The sequence below is a fragment of the Malaclemys terrapin genome, chromosome 10 (assembly GCF_027887155.1).
Source record: "Malaclemys terrapin pileata isolate rMalTer1 chromosome 10, rMalTer1.hap1, whole genome shotgun sequence".
NCBI lineage: Eukaryota > Metazoa > Chordata > Testudines > Emydidae > Malaclemys > Malaclemys terrapin.
Window position 1 is genome coordinate 68,005,118 of NC_071514.1, and position 14,975 is coordinate 68,020,092.

General features: G+C 39.9%; 1 protein-coding gene across 2 annotated transcripts in view; it reads right to left on the bottom strand.

The window, feature by feature from the left end:
- Nucleotides 1-626: 626 nt before the first annotated feature.
- Nucleotides 627-14,975, bottom strand: part of PDXDC1 (pyridoxal dependent decarboxylase domain containing 1) — a 45,672-nt gene continuing 31,323 nt past the window's right edge. For both annotated transcript variants that reach the window (XM_054041637.1, XM_054041638.1), the window contains 8 exons: nt 14,545-14,650; nt 13,266-13,437; nt 12,416-12,534; nt 9,834-9,955; nt 7,092-7,184; nt 6,897-6,993; nt 5,264-5,368; nt 627-2,524 (listed from right to left, as the gene is read on the bottom strand). In XM_054041637.1, coding sequence (XP_053897612.1) covers nt 2,253-2,524; nt 5,264-5,368; nt 6,897-6,993; nt 7,092-7,184; nt 9,834-9,955; nt 12,416-12,534; nt 13,266-13,437; nt 14,545-14,650 — 1,086 coding nt within the window. In that variant the 3' untranslated portion in view covers nt 627-2,252. The remainder of the gene's footprint in view (nt 2,525-5,263; nt 5,369-6,896; nt 6,994-7,091; nt 7,185-9,833; nt 9,956-12,415; nt 12,535-13,265; nt 13,438-14,544; nt 14,651-14,975) is intronic.

Consider the following 14,975-nt stretch of genomic DNA (forward strand, 5'->3'; position numbering starts at 1 on the left):
TGCTGAATTTGCTAATTACAACTTCACTAAACCGTTCCAGTAGAATAAGGAGGCCTAGAATTCCATGTCCAGTAAGAGTGGATTCACTGCTTGCAGTGCCAGGCATGGCATAGCAGCACTTGTCATCTAGTACCCTTTGGTTAGGCCCTGGAGTGATCTCTCTTCTTGTCACTTGGCCCTCTGGCCAGGTCTCTTCCCTTAATCTGGGGTATCACTATCCCACACAACATTGGTCATCAGCCTGCCATTTTCTCCCCTCCAGAGCTCCTCTTTTGTTCCACTGTATGAGTGTAGGGGCCCTAGGGCTTCTCTCTGGAGTCTTTTAACCAAACTCAAAAGCAACTTCTGTCCCACCCTGGGCCTGAAACTTAACCATCCTGGATCCTCCCCACAGTAATGCTGAGTCTCAAGCTACCATCTCTGAGCCTTGAGTGAACTGGAAGTAGCAACAATTAGAACACAGAAGCTGTGCAATATATGGCTAGAGATTGTAGTAGAGGTGTTTGACACTCCAGTTTTTCTTTAGTACCTAGAACAACCACCCTCATCAGTCAAACACCTGTTTTCATAAACTACAGCACAGATTTTAGTGCAACTTAATTCAATTACTGTTGAAGAATCAGATATTGTAATTTGAAGAATCTTTATTGAAACATTCGGGTAATATCTAAAGTATGTAGCTCTAATCCAACAAAACCACTAGTTCAGCAATTCCAAATATAAAAATATTAAATTAATTTTTGATTTTGCCCCCCACAAATATACCCATGTTAATGTACTTCATTACCAAATAAACTAATAAGGAAGACTAGTTGACTTAATTGTTTTTGTACTTAAAAAAAATTGCACTCTGTTTTAGGAGATCTGAAATTATAAACAAAGTTTGACTTAATATACTTTAACTACAGCTCCCCCGCCCCAGAGAATCAAAAACTGAAAAGTTGACAGTACATATAAATCAACAAAAAAATCCTTAAAAGTATCACAATGCTATCCAATCCTGTTACCACTAGAGCCATCATGATGACCTACGCAAGGTAGTAATTTACGCACATCCTATTTATGCAAAGGAAATACTGGTGATAGTGTTAAGTCAATGTTTGTAGGTCTGGATCCATTTTTTTTTAAGTGTATCTGTTTTGCTTCTACACTGTAAAGTCAGTTTCTGCAGGTGAAAATACTTCTGAACATTAAACTTGTGATATTAGACAAGTGAACAGATTATAAAGGAGCTATGTGCTGTAGTGTATGTAGCCTATAATTTCTTCAATATATACAATATCTACTAAAAGTTAGTTATGTTATTCAAAAATCAGAATAGTGTAGAAACCATCACCAACATGACTTTTTCAAGCTTTACTAACAAGTATCTTTAAAAATACATAACCAAAAAGAATCCAGTAACTCTGGTTATAGAGGGTGTGCAGCAGTAAATAAAGAGATCTGTGTCATGCAGAGGCACTATTAATTACTTTCTAAAAGGGTTAACAGAAGCCCTGTAAGATTAAGGAGTTTAACAAGTGGGCCAATTTATACAACAGCAAAAAAAAAAAGTTGATGGCAAAGTAGTATTTACATATTCATAATATACACACGTGTACATCCCTGTCACTCATTGCACTGCAACTGCTTGACGACCTTTTTAGTAAGAGGCAATGGATTTCTAATGAACATTAGGGATTAAAAAAGCAATGAGTTGATGTGCACTACAGCTAGCATGACTACCTACATTATTGTGCTTTTTTTTTTTTTTTTTTTTTAAGATTAAACTGATTTAAAATATAAAGGTGAGCAACTGGCAGGTTTACTGAATATTTTTAAATTAGGTCCACTTTACAAATATCACCAGGTGCATGCTTAACCTTAACTCAAATGTATGATCAACTCATTAAGCACTATAATGCCACCTGGATTCATACAGTAACTGTCACTCTTTTGCCAAAAAATATTCCTTCAGGCAAATGTTTATAAGCCATTAAAATAAATCAGGTATTTTAATATCACTTTGGAGATAATGTATATAGGGTTGAAACAATTGTCATAAGTGTACAATAAAACAAGTTAACTGGCCCCTAGGGGAAAAAGCTTTGTTTTTAACTTGCTTTTGTGCAAAATCCCTGTTAACTGTGAATTACAGTAGTAGTTACTGTACTAACATGTGGCACTGTTCACATTTTGAATACATCATAAACTTCCCTGCCATACAGGGAATGTGGTTATTATACAAAGTCTTCATTCACAAAATCTGGATTTTATCTTAGACTTTCTTGTTCCTCTACTTTAGTGCAGTCATTTCCTGATCGTTGTGATTTGTCACTTTGCAGGTCTTCAGTTTTGTCACTTGTTACCTGTACGATCTCATTCTGCTGCTCCGCTTTCTCTGTCTCCACAGTCCCTTGCTCTTGTACAGTAGACACAGAATGGGAGAGTTGCTCCATCTTTTCCAAGTCATCAGTATGACTAACTGAACTGGTCTCACTAAATCCATCAGAGCTTCTTAAAGATCTTTTAAAAAGCTTTTGACCTGTGGAATTGTTTAATGAATATAGCATTAGAAGACAGTAAACGCACAGACTAATCAATACAAACTATAAGCCACATTTTAAAAAGATGGCCTCTATTTTTAAAGCCGTGGATGCAATTTAGCACCAGCATTTAAGTTCATTTAGACATACAAGCACAGATGTGTAACTGATGTAATCTGCACCAGTAAACAGGAACCCAGTTAAGGCTTGGCTGGAAAAAGTGACGGTCAGTAAAAAGAGCAAAAGTCAAGGGACACATTACTTGATAAAACTGTTTTGGATGGGTACATTACTACAACAGGTCACTGTGCCCCAAAGGATTAATGACCAACTAGAGAAGCTGACCGTCCAAACTAAAGTCAAACTTCAATCTGACCAGAGGAAAAAGGACACGACTGTCAGTATCGCTTTGCCAGCCTAGATTTGGCTAATCAACTAATTTACACAGTGAAAGAAAAAATGTCACCTTGCCTCTCCTGAGCAGATTTATGCTGTTGTGTGATTTCATCAGGGGTGAAAGTAAGTCCAGTGAGTTAGGGGTACGCTGGGGCCAGCTCTGGACCCCGGAAGGGGCGGGGCCTAGGGCAGAAGGGGCATGGCTGAGGGAGACAGAGCCAGCCCCAGCCCACCCTGTAAGGTAAGTGCCCCCCTGCCCCGGGGTAGCAGCAGCAGCAGCCTGGGGCGCTATTTAAAGGGTCCGGGGCTCCCCTGCTTCTACCGCCCCAGCCCTGTAAATAGCCGTGGGAGCCCTGGGAAGCAGTAGGGCGCCCGTGGCTATTTAAAGGACCAGGGCGGCAGAGGCAGCTGGAGCCCCGGGCCCTTTAAATAGCCCCTGAAGCCCCCCGCTAACCCTGGGCTCTGGGGGCTATTTAAAAAGTCTGGGGCTCCTGCTGCTTCTATGCCCCAGCCCTTTAAATAGCTGCCGGAGCCCCATCGCCACTACTTCAGAGCTCCAGCGGCTATGTAAAGGGCCGGGGCGGTAGAAGCAAGGGGAGCCCCGGACCTTTTAAACAGCTCACAGAGCCATGCTGCCCTACCCCAGGGCTCCAGCAGTGGGGCTCTGGTGGCAATTTAAAGGGCCTGGGGCTCCAGCCCCTGTTGGGAGCCCCAGGCCCTTTAAATTGCCCCCCTGGGGAAGCCAGGCTGCCCCGGTACAGCAAAACGGCTCTTGCCGGTATGCCGTACCGGGGTATACCGGTACTTTCACCTCTGGATTTCATGCTAAGATATCATTACTTCCACAAAATACCACGTTTGTGTAGCACAGCAAAACACAAAACAAAACTGCAGTGGCCAAAATAAATAAAATACATTGTCCTTGTTTTCTTGCTAATTTGAAAACTTCAGTAACCCTCAGTGTGAACTAGAGAATTTACAATTCTACAATATTTTCCAGAGGAAAAAGCCCTGGGGTCAGAGGTAGTTATTGCTGTTTAGAAGGATAGCTACCTCCCCTGCAGTCCCAGGATTTATTCTTTCAGAGCACAATGGGGGTGGGAAAAGATGGATTTGAATGGTGCTCCAGGGAAAGTTTAGCTCCATTCTGGGTCTTTTTGACTGCTGCACTGGTCATTTAAAATCAACAGGAGGACAGGTACAATTACAAACAAGACTAGTGCTCTAGTTTGACGTGATCAGGAAAGTAATGTACAGTAACTCCTCACTTAAAGTCATTCTGGTTAATGTTGTTACGTTCGTTGCTGAGGAATTAGAGAACATGCTTGTTTAAAGTTGCACAATGCTCCTTTATAACATTGATTGGCAGCCGCCTGCTTCGTCCACTGCTTGCAAAAAGAGCAGCCCGTTGGAGCTAGCTGGTGGGTGCTTGGAACTAGGGTGGACCAGCAGCCCCCCCATCAGCTCCCTGCTCCCCTAAGTTCCCTGTGCAGCAGCTGCCCGGCAGGCTATTAATTGCCTGCAGTTCAGCTGTCCCTTCCCCCACTGCCACATGCTGCTTCTGCCCTCTGCCTTGGAGCTGCTCCCTGGAGCCTCCTGCTTGGGGGTGTGGGGGTGTGTGTGTGTGTGTGCGCGCGCGCTAATGTCAGGGTGTCCCCCTCCCCTCTGCTCACCCCATCTCCATAGAGCAGGGGGGACGTGGGAGGAAGCTTTCTGGGAACAGCAGCTGCCACAACTTGCTGATCTACTTAAAAAGGCAACGTATTTAGAGGGGAGGGTCAGTGTACTTAAAGGGGCAATGCGCGTCTCTCTGTCTCTGTTTGCTGTCTTGCCTTGTAGAGTGAGGCTACATTAACAACAATGGGTTAATCCTTGAGGGCTCAACCGAGTGTTAGTTCATCATTTAGCAGTAAGGCATTCCCTGGGAAATATCCCTCCCTCTTCCACCCTTTGACTCCACCACCTCAACAAAGCCTCATAATCAGCATTGCTGTGTACAGTATTAAATTGTTTGTTTACATATATATATATATATATAAAAATATATAGTCTTTTGTCTGATGAAAAAAATTTCCCTGGAACCTAACCCCTCCCCCGCCCCATTTACATTAATTCTTATGGGGAAATTGGATTCGCTTAACTTCATTTTGCTTAAAGTCACATTTTCCAGGAACATAACTACAATGTTAAGCAAGGAGTTACTGTATGTGGAGATGAAAAAGAAAAACTCACTCTGATTAGGCAATAAAACTCCATTATGTACTAATTAGCTTTGTGAACAAAGCAGAGTGTTCTTTAGTGTCAAACTGCACATTTATTAAATGTAATTGGAGGAAACTTACCAGGAAGTCTTTGCTTAATGCGATTGGGAGTCGGAGTCGGGGGTGGGGTAGTCCCAGTCCCCTGTGCTTTTGATACATAGGTGGGCTCTGTGGACTCTAGAGAGCCTGCCAATGGAGGGGAAAAAAGTCTTTAAAGAGACAGTTTTATTGACACCACTAAATCATATTAGAACCAGGTAACATGTTAACGAAGTACATAGTTTTTAAACTTTTCTGGTGCTCTATATTTAACTCACTCTCTCCTGCCTGTTCCCAAGCAAGTATTAAGGCCCAGATCATCAAAGGTATTTAGGTGCCTGACTCCCTTTGAGAATCTGGGCCTAAGCCCCCTTTCTGAAGCTGTACTTGCCAACTCCCCATAAATCTGTGCCATTCTAATCACAGACTATACTATGCTTCAGGTACAGAAAGGGACATGAACTATTGCATACAGATTTTCAAAATAATCAAATGACTGACACCCACTTTATAACTTCTACCATAGTGAACATTCTCCTTTCCCTCCACCACTGGAAACTTGATACAGCCTCAGCTTCAAACTTCCTTTCAAGTCCCTGTGAGCACAGCACTTTAAAGGAACATTTGATCAGAAAGAGGATAAATCCTTCTCAGGCAAATCTTGCCTTTTCCTGCCAAAGGAATCTTCCATTCTGTGCTTCAACCACTGTGGGAGAAGTGAAGCAACACGGTGAACATACTTCCCCCACCCTCCTAGCTTAAAAATAAATATAAGGCTGGCCCGACATATATATAAATATAAGGCTGCCCGCAGGCCTCTGCTACCACATTCTCAGCCTCCCCTAGTCTGAGAACTTACAGTCTCAGGGAAAACTAGGCTAATACTTACTCCAGAATGACCTGCATGAGGTACAAGTGGAATCCAACTAGGATAATTTTCCAATTCTCTCTTTTACACTGCCATGGATTCCCTCCACATAGGCATGTTCACACTATACCCACCATAGTCAAGAGCTAGTCCCGATTCAGTTCTAACCTGCTGTTCCCAGACTACTAATGTCTTACTGTGCAGACTAGTGAAGGTTGGGAACATGACAGGTCAGAGGACACCTGAACCACGAACTCAAATAGAAAAATTAGTTTAGTTAGAGCATGCAGGTCAATTTAGTGCCACCATTATATATAATGTTCACTATGTACACATACATATAGATATATCGTGCTTGTATATATTACACACTTGGAGAAATGATCTTATGACACTATTAAGTGCTCCCCATCCTGCTGTTTTTTGTACAAGAAGTTCAAGCAGAAATCCAATTTTCCAACGTACACATCTGGAATTCGCACAGATGAATTGAAGAGCCCTTTCTTGTAATATAGTGGAGGGAACAACAGCCAAATCCAGCAAATCGCTTTAATTTGACTTGAGAATTGTTAAGTATTGAGATTTAAAGGGAACTGGACAGATGGTGGCAGCAGATATTTTCTTATTCAGTGTTTGAGAATAGGTGGCTAAACAATGTTCCTTTAGATTTTAAGAGTTCCTTTTTAATCACATAATTTGGACGTCTTATAAATCAGTTAACAAGAAATCTCAGTAACATTGTAAAGGTTTCCACATTTTACAGAATTACTGCTAATGTACTATTGCTGCAGATGTATTTATTCCTACCTGCTGTTAAGTTAAATGTTCTTCCCTTTGGTGATGCTTGAAATGGAGAAAACCAGTTCAGCACAGAGCCAACTACAGGAATCTGTCGTAGCAGGCCCTGTAAAACATGCCGTTAAAAGATCATTCTAGTGAATGACCCATCTAAGTGTTACAGAGTTATGTGATGTAGATAACAGATTATTTTGGAATTCTTACCTCTTCAAGAAGTCTTTCTTCATTTGCTTTCTGAAGCTGAACCTGCGCTTCCTGTATCCCCTTTCTAACGACTTCAGTCATGTTTTCCAGCAGCTAATTAAAAATGGAAGAGCATGCATTACTGCACTTAAACTGGCTTCTTGGTCCCTTACATGAAGATTAAATTTAAATGGGGACATTTGTGCATTTTTCTAAATTAGGTCAGTAGTTGACTAATGCCATTTATTTAATACTATAAATAGACAACTATAGATTGAGAGTAGCGTTTTTTTACATGGATCTTGTAACATTTAATTGCAAGGGCATGAATTTCTCTTGCTTAGATGTAGGCTACTCACCTCTAGCCAGAGTTCTTTGAGTGTCCTCTGTATATTCACACTCATGAATATGCCAGTGGTGCAGCTGTGCTGATGGAACCTTTTGATTGCAGTGCTTGTTGGAACGCTATTGCACCCTCACCTCACCTATCTCCTCCTCTCACTGTTCCTGAACTTTCTGAGAGCCCCAGCTCATATAGGGAGCATCGGTGAAGGATATGATTTTGGATAGATTTTGTTCTGGCAACACTTTGATTTACCAGTCATCCAAGTACAGGTATATGTGGATCTCTTGTCTCCAAAAATGTGCTGCCACCTCCCTGAGGCACTTTGTAAAAACTGGGGGGCAGTAGAACAGCTGAAGGGAAGGACTCTGGTTTGAAAATAATTCTCCTCTACTAGGAAGCAAAGATATTGGCAGTGTAATGATCTGATTGAAATAGCCTTCAAATTGAGAACAGCAAACCAACCTTGTATAGAGAGGGAAGGTATTATAGATGCCAGTTTAAAGATATAGAATCAGAACTTCCTGATAAAGGAGTTGAGTTTTTTCAGGTCTAATATAGGTCAAAGACGCAGCAGTGTGGGGATCTGAAGAAGCCTTCCTTTTCTTTTCAGAGTCCTTATTGCTCCCTTCCAGATTTGACCCAAGTTGAGGTTGTGGATCCACATGACAAATCTTAGCTACCACTGTCATGGCCAGTTACTGAGGAAGTTCAGAATGGAGAATTGAACCCAGTGTATCAGCAATGACAGCTGTTTGTTTCGTTAGACTGGGACATGCCTAACTTCTGCTCAGCACCAGCAAGCTAAGGGCAAATGGGAGTCAGTGTTTGGATCCCCTTACCACAGTATGCTAAGTGTCCAACTGGGGAGCTCAACCAGATCTGTGACAGACTGCTCTAGACACATCCACTGACTCCCGAGGCTCTGCTGATAGAGTCCTTCTTTGCACCCTGAGTTTTCCCCCCACCAAAGTTCCTGGTTCCAAGGAAGGTGTCACTCCTGCAGATTGGCTCTGCTCACTGAGCCAATCACCAACAGGTTATTTCCGCTTTTCAGTTTCAGATCCAATGGATCAGGATCCTTTTTAGGTACCAGAGATTTCTTGGAGATCTGAACTGAAGATGGCATCTTATGGAGAGGTCTCTGCTGCCTCTTCTCTCAAGTAGTATCAGGGTCCATTTGCTTGCTCACAAATGTGTACAATATCCAGAGGGCTTGTCTGTCAAAGCCTCCTGCCAGCAGGACCATTTGCAGTCTGTTCTTCCCATACTCTTGGGGTGAAAGCACTTCAGATTGAACCCGAGGGACAATGTCCCTCCCTGATGGGCATCTCATAAGCATCAAATGCAGGGCAAAAGGTGCACTCCTTAATAGCTGATCTCTAGCTCTTCGTAACCACCACTGGATTCTAATAGTGGAACCAGAGATGAACTAACAACTATTTAGAACATTTAATATTTCCTTTTAAAAAAGCATTTTAAGGGTTAGGAGTTAACACAAGAAAAGTAATCTAAATTTATGGTTAGCATAATGGGCACTATCCAAGCATGGGATTCAGGCTAAGAGTCCAAATGCAGTTCCTGATCCATCCGCTGCAGCAACTGGAAGGAACTGAGGTGGCTAGAGAGCCAAGACCCTCTTTTATAGTCTTGCCCTCAATGTTCAGGAACAGTGAGGGAAGGAACAGGAGAGGTGCAATAGCACTCCACCAGGCACTGCTATCAATGTTCCACAGGCACAGCTACATAATCAGCACATCCCCAGGAGTGGGAATATTCAGAGTACACTTGAACAAGGATCTATTCTGTGGGTGCAGTGTTGTTCAAATAACCACCACTTTCCTTTTTACTGAGGGTTTTGTTATGACAACTTCGATAGGCCAGATATTAACCAAAGCTTCTCAGGTAATCCTGTATAAGCACCAACCTTTTTACTAGTAATAAAGACATTGTAAATCCAGTTTCCAAGCTGTTGATTTAACAAATAAAATGAATGGAAAACATTAAGTGGCAGATTTTCAAGCTGGTGTGTTGGCATAGTTTCACTGAATTCAATGGAACAAATTACACCAGCTGATGATCTGCCCCAGATCATTCAAAAAGGGAAATTTTTTTTCTGATGGCTTAAACCATTATGGAAACTGTACAGTCACTGAGTTTGCCTATTTCCGGACTAGAAAAGTGTCTAACGCTAGCAGAAGAGTTATAAACACAAAAATGTAAACCTAAACCAAGGTATCATGAGAGAGTCATAATACTGTGAAGTTCTCTCACCATGTAGATGCAAATCACTATATAGCTAAATACGTGCAATTTTCTTTCACGTCAAAGAATAAGAAGTTGCCCTGAAACCAGTTTGGAGAAAACTAATGCTAAAACATTTTGTAAATTTTGAAAATAGGTAAGATTTCAATACAGACTCTAGAATTTTCTTCAATTTCTCTGCCTGTCGCTGCAATAGTTTCTACCAGCTCGGACACATCCAGATCTTCAGTTACCATGCCGATATATACACAGTTCTTCTCCCCTCCAAATTCTGGGCCTGTGAACAGAATGGAGATTCCATATTTTTACACTTTTGCAGCAAAATCTAAGTGCCTCTTCAACAAGGTTTAAAATTACAAAACAGAATAGATTGTGTAGTTAGTAAAAAGAGAAAAATATTTAGCTTCATAGAGGAAGATAACCTTACAACAGGCACCCTACTCACACTTATGTGCCAGGGAATCCAACCATATTTTTGTTTTAGTACTTAAGTGTAATCTTTGCATATGCCCAATTCACTGAAAGTACTTGGCATTGCACTTCTTCAAAGAGGAAAAACATAACTAAGTTTAGACAGGAAGTAATACAGTAGATATTTTATATAACTGTGTGCTTATAAGAAGCAGCAACATTAAAAGCTGCATGAAACCACGATTGTGAAAAACAGAGCATTTAAGCAGCTGAGTTTTCTATTCCAAAGGCTGTGCTGTTCTGAGGGATGCCACTAGGCCCTCTCTTCCCCCTACTATTGAACACAGATGGGTTAATGAGGCATTTTTACAATTAATACTGTATATACACACTTAAATAGCACATTATTGTACCGTCTAAAGAGCCACATTATTCTGGGATATCTTTCAACAGCATGGATCCATAACTCTGACACATTTAAACTTACTCTTAGAGATGAATATGGAAGATTAGAACTCTCAAATAGAAAAGTCATGCTATATTAGCACTGCCTTAAGTAGAGGTAACAGCAACACTTACTGATTTTCATCTTCAAAGCAGTCTATAACCATTGATCCTTACAACACTTATGTAGTAGGCATTATAATTCTCATTTTACAGATGGAAAACAACAACAACAAATGTATGTAGGTTAAGTGGCTTCCACAAAGCCAAAGGCATCATTAGCAGGATAAAAAAAAAAAGTTTTGCCTAAGGTCTGCAGGATTGGGGGTTTTTAAAACTGTCAAAGATCTGGAAGACAGAAATTCCTGAGTTCATGTCTTGGAGCAGTCACTTAACCTCAGTATGAGGGAAATTAAAATACCCACTTCATAGGGATGGTTACTGAATTATGTTTACATAGTTCTTAGGAAATTAAAAGCTCTAAGGGCATGATCCTATGAAGTGGTGAGCACCTCCTGCAAGATATGGCTCATCTTCAACTCCCACTAAAATCAATAAGACTAGACACCTGTTGATTAGCACCTCTTGAGATTTGGCCCTTAGTGCTATTATTATCATCATTACTAACTCATGGCAAAACCATCTAAAAATGTTCACTTGCTATATTTTTAATGTTCCCATTTCACCTTTGAGAGAAAGCTGAAATGCAGCAGCTGTAGGTATGCTCTTGAGTACTGTGTGTAGTCTTTTTAAAGCAGAAGTAGCACTGAGAGGACCAGGCAAGGTTCACCCGGAAATTCCATGTGTGCACAGAGGCCATTGTATAAGTTTATGCAGAATCTCATGTTTCACTGATTTTGTATCACTCTAATGGGGTTTTAGACAACTGTTTCTTTAAGCACATTCACACATGACATCTAGGCCATTTGCTTTTTAAAAATTAAAAATGAGTGGCTTTATTAATTAGTTATAGTAATGTACTGGAAACCACTAATGTATCAAAATGCAACACATTCCTACCATTTCGAGGACAAACAAAACACATTGTAAGACATTAATTTACTCATGCAATAGAGTGGTTAAAATGTAACTGAGTGTTTCAGTTATATATTATAGCCAGAGTCGCCCAAAACGTCTAACCTAGTCACAGAATGCAGTAAGCAGCCCAGTTTGAGATTAAGTTCCTGCTTCAATTAGGTGCAATATAAGGCAGACACCCCTCCAATTTGGCACATATTATAACACCCCCGGTGGTGGGTAGTTCACTTGCACAATCAACTTATAGCTGAGAATGCAGTACTGGTATTAATGATCATTAAGTCCAACATGTTTATGACTGGATGCTTTTCTTGTCTAGCATATGCCACCTCTGTAACAATCAGAAATAGACTTAGGGTTGGGGGACCACTGGTAAGCACTGCATTAAGTAATGTTCTTTGCTGTTCCTAAACTAACAGCAAATTTTTGAATTTTCCCAATTAAGCCTCCGCACCCTCAAAAACAAAATATAAGTCAGAACTTTGTCAACATAAGCAATATAACATTTGGGTTTTCTAGGATGAAAACTCTTCTCAGTTTAGTATAATCAAGCTTGAGGTTTGGTGAGTACTCTGGGAACAATGGATGTACTCTGCTGAAGCGGTTGCTGACAAGAAACACTACTGCTTTCTGGTAGGCCTCAACTGAAACGAGCAATGGGGAAGGAAGATCAGAGAGACAATATTTGTAGAAACATCTACTATTTAACGTAGAAGCAGACAGAACTTTTTAATAATACATGGATATATGACTTGTAGTGAGATTTATAATAGTTTGGGGAAAAAAGAATGGAGGCATTAACCTGATTATTTACAGAACTGATATTACCAACAGTGATAATTACCCAAAGAAAAAGTGAGATCCGATTCCAGTTCATTTAATTTTTTCAAAAGTCCAGTGTTAATTTTCTCTGCTTCTTTCTCTTGTTTGTCATCATTCTTCCCATCACTGTTATACTCATACCTTTAAAATCAAGCCAGAGGACAACAAGCCATTTTATTTTACAATACAAACAAAACAGAACAAATCTGCACTTCTAACATCTTTCAACAATTTACGTACATGTACCTGTAAACTTGTGTAGTGGGTGAAGTTTGAATAGTGATAGCAACCAACCAAGTTGGAGAAAATTTGGTAATGTTTGCAGTTGAAGGAAAAGCATTTTTGGATACAGAAAAATTTCTTTACTAGCTTTTTGGAAGTATTGTATTGATAATTACTTAGCTCTTTCTGACCACAGAGGAACCTTAATGATAATGATCTCCAACATATGAGCAGCACTGTATTTGCCAAAAGAGACAAATAAGTTCTACTACTGATTAAAGATAAACTGACTGCAGTGGTAGGCTAAATACATAAGGTACACAGGTACATTAACGTTTACTACAAATGATCCAGAAGGCTCCTTAAATTCTACTTGTTAACTCAATTATTTTGGCAAACCAGGTCTTTAACTTCTAGGAAGTTCCAAACTCCTAAGTAATTTCACAAAATTCAGACATCCTCTTAAGAAAGTGTAGTTTATTCACAAGTCAGTTAAGGAAATTGCAGCTGTGCCATAAGCCAGATTTTGCTGGTCCAAAGGATCACTAGTGAAGACGGCACTTATTCTCTCTGCTGAAGGTACTGTCTATCCAAATGACATTGTTTGAGCTTTACTTCAAGAGACATGTCTGGAGCTACCTAACACTTACCTTACAACACCTAGTCCTGGCCAGCTGAGGTCTTCAATATATGACAAGCCTACTGTTCTTTTCACTTCTTGCTCAAATTCCTCTCTTAGCTGCAGTGTGCATGTCAGTATTGATATCTTCATTTTCAAGCAGTCCACCAACTGATCTACATCTTGTACTTCAGTTCCTAAAACTGAAGAGCTAATGAATTAGCATGTGAATTACTGAACTGACAGAGTTTTCCTATGTTAGATACGGTAAGACAGGTGTCATGGTGACATATATTTATAAATAACCCACTTTACAAGCCAATCCTTAATTAAATAATGTTCAAAAATCATATTATCTTAATCTGTATGCTGAAGGCTGTTTTTCTTCAGCTTGCCATTCACTGAAAACACTCAACACATCAAAATGGCTGGAGTCAAATATTAAGGAGAAAAAAATAAGTTAACTGTAATACCAATAAATTGATTTTCTGATATTCTAAAGTAATAATGGTAGTTAGCAACAGGAAATCCCTCCCTCTATAGCCAAAAGGTTACAAAAAAGATCAGTCAGCTTCAGTTTTAATTACAAAGTTCAGTATCACCAACTAAGGTTACTCATTAAACTGGAATCCCTTGTTCTGTCATTTAATTTCTAATTTAAAAGTTCTTCCCAGTAGCTACCTCCATCTCTCTGTAACATCAGAGCCTACACCCTCTTCTAGGAGAGGGAGGGAAAAAGTTTTCTTTACAGTACTAACGAAAATAACCAAGCTTTAATGGATACTATTTTCTTCTTCCAATTAGTCTATTATATTCTAAACATGGGCTCAGTTCCTGTGTCTAATCATCTGAATAAGCAGACCAAATTCTTCCTTCATTCTGTAAGTAGATGAGAGAGGGAAAGGCAAGGATATTTCATCTCCAATGTTTCTGTATTCTGACAGTTTAAGACAGGAACATTACTTAGCTTCGTACCTTGTTCTCACCAGTAAATGTAGACAGTATAAAGTAAATGGCTTTACAGATGTGGTGCGACATAATGCTATACAAGATGACAAAGCTACCGGAAATTCAGCTACTTCTAACGTAACTGCTACCAAGGCACAATAGAATATTGAAGTTGTTTTTATAGTGTTAAAACAGCCTCTCAATATAAAAATAAGGAAAAAAGCAAAGCCAAGGAGAACAGATTTAAACATACAGATGTTTTACACATGCAGAATATTTACAATTTTAAATAGCAAATTCCAATTTTTTTCACCTCAGGATGAAATATCTATGTAAATGGCTAAATTAAGTGACTCATTTACCTGCAGAAGTCATTAATGGGCTAAAACGTACACATGTGCCTTCATCTTCTAGTTCTACCACATCAACTCCACTGGCAGGCACTAACTGTGCCAACTGTTCACCTAGCTGAAGGGACAAGGCAAAATTAGAGGAATTTATTGAGCATTAATTTCTCATTATTGCCAACTTGCATTAGACTGTTCCCGTAGTTTCAACGAACCATTTGTCTCTTAAATTGTCCCTAGTAAGGTTTCTCTCTCTTTACTTCTTAAAAGAGAACTATTCATTATTCCTTGAAGCACAGTAAAATTTTTGCTGTGAGCTAAAACAAACAAAAAAGTTGCACACTTATATTAACAAAATGAAAACCTACTTCACAATTTCTAAGCAAACCACAAAATGTATAATTTTTTCAGTGGTTATTGCAAGATGGTTACCGCCTCTCCCATAA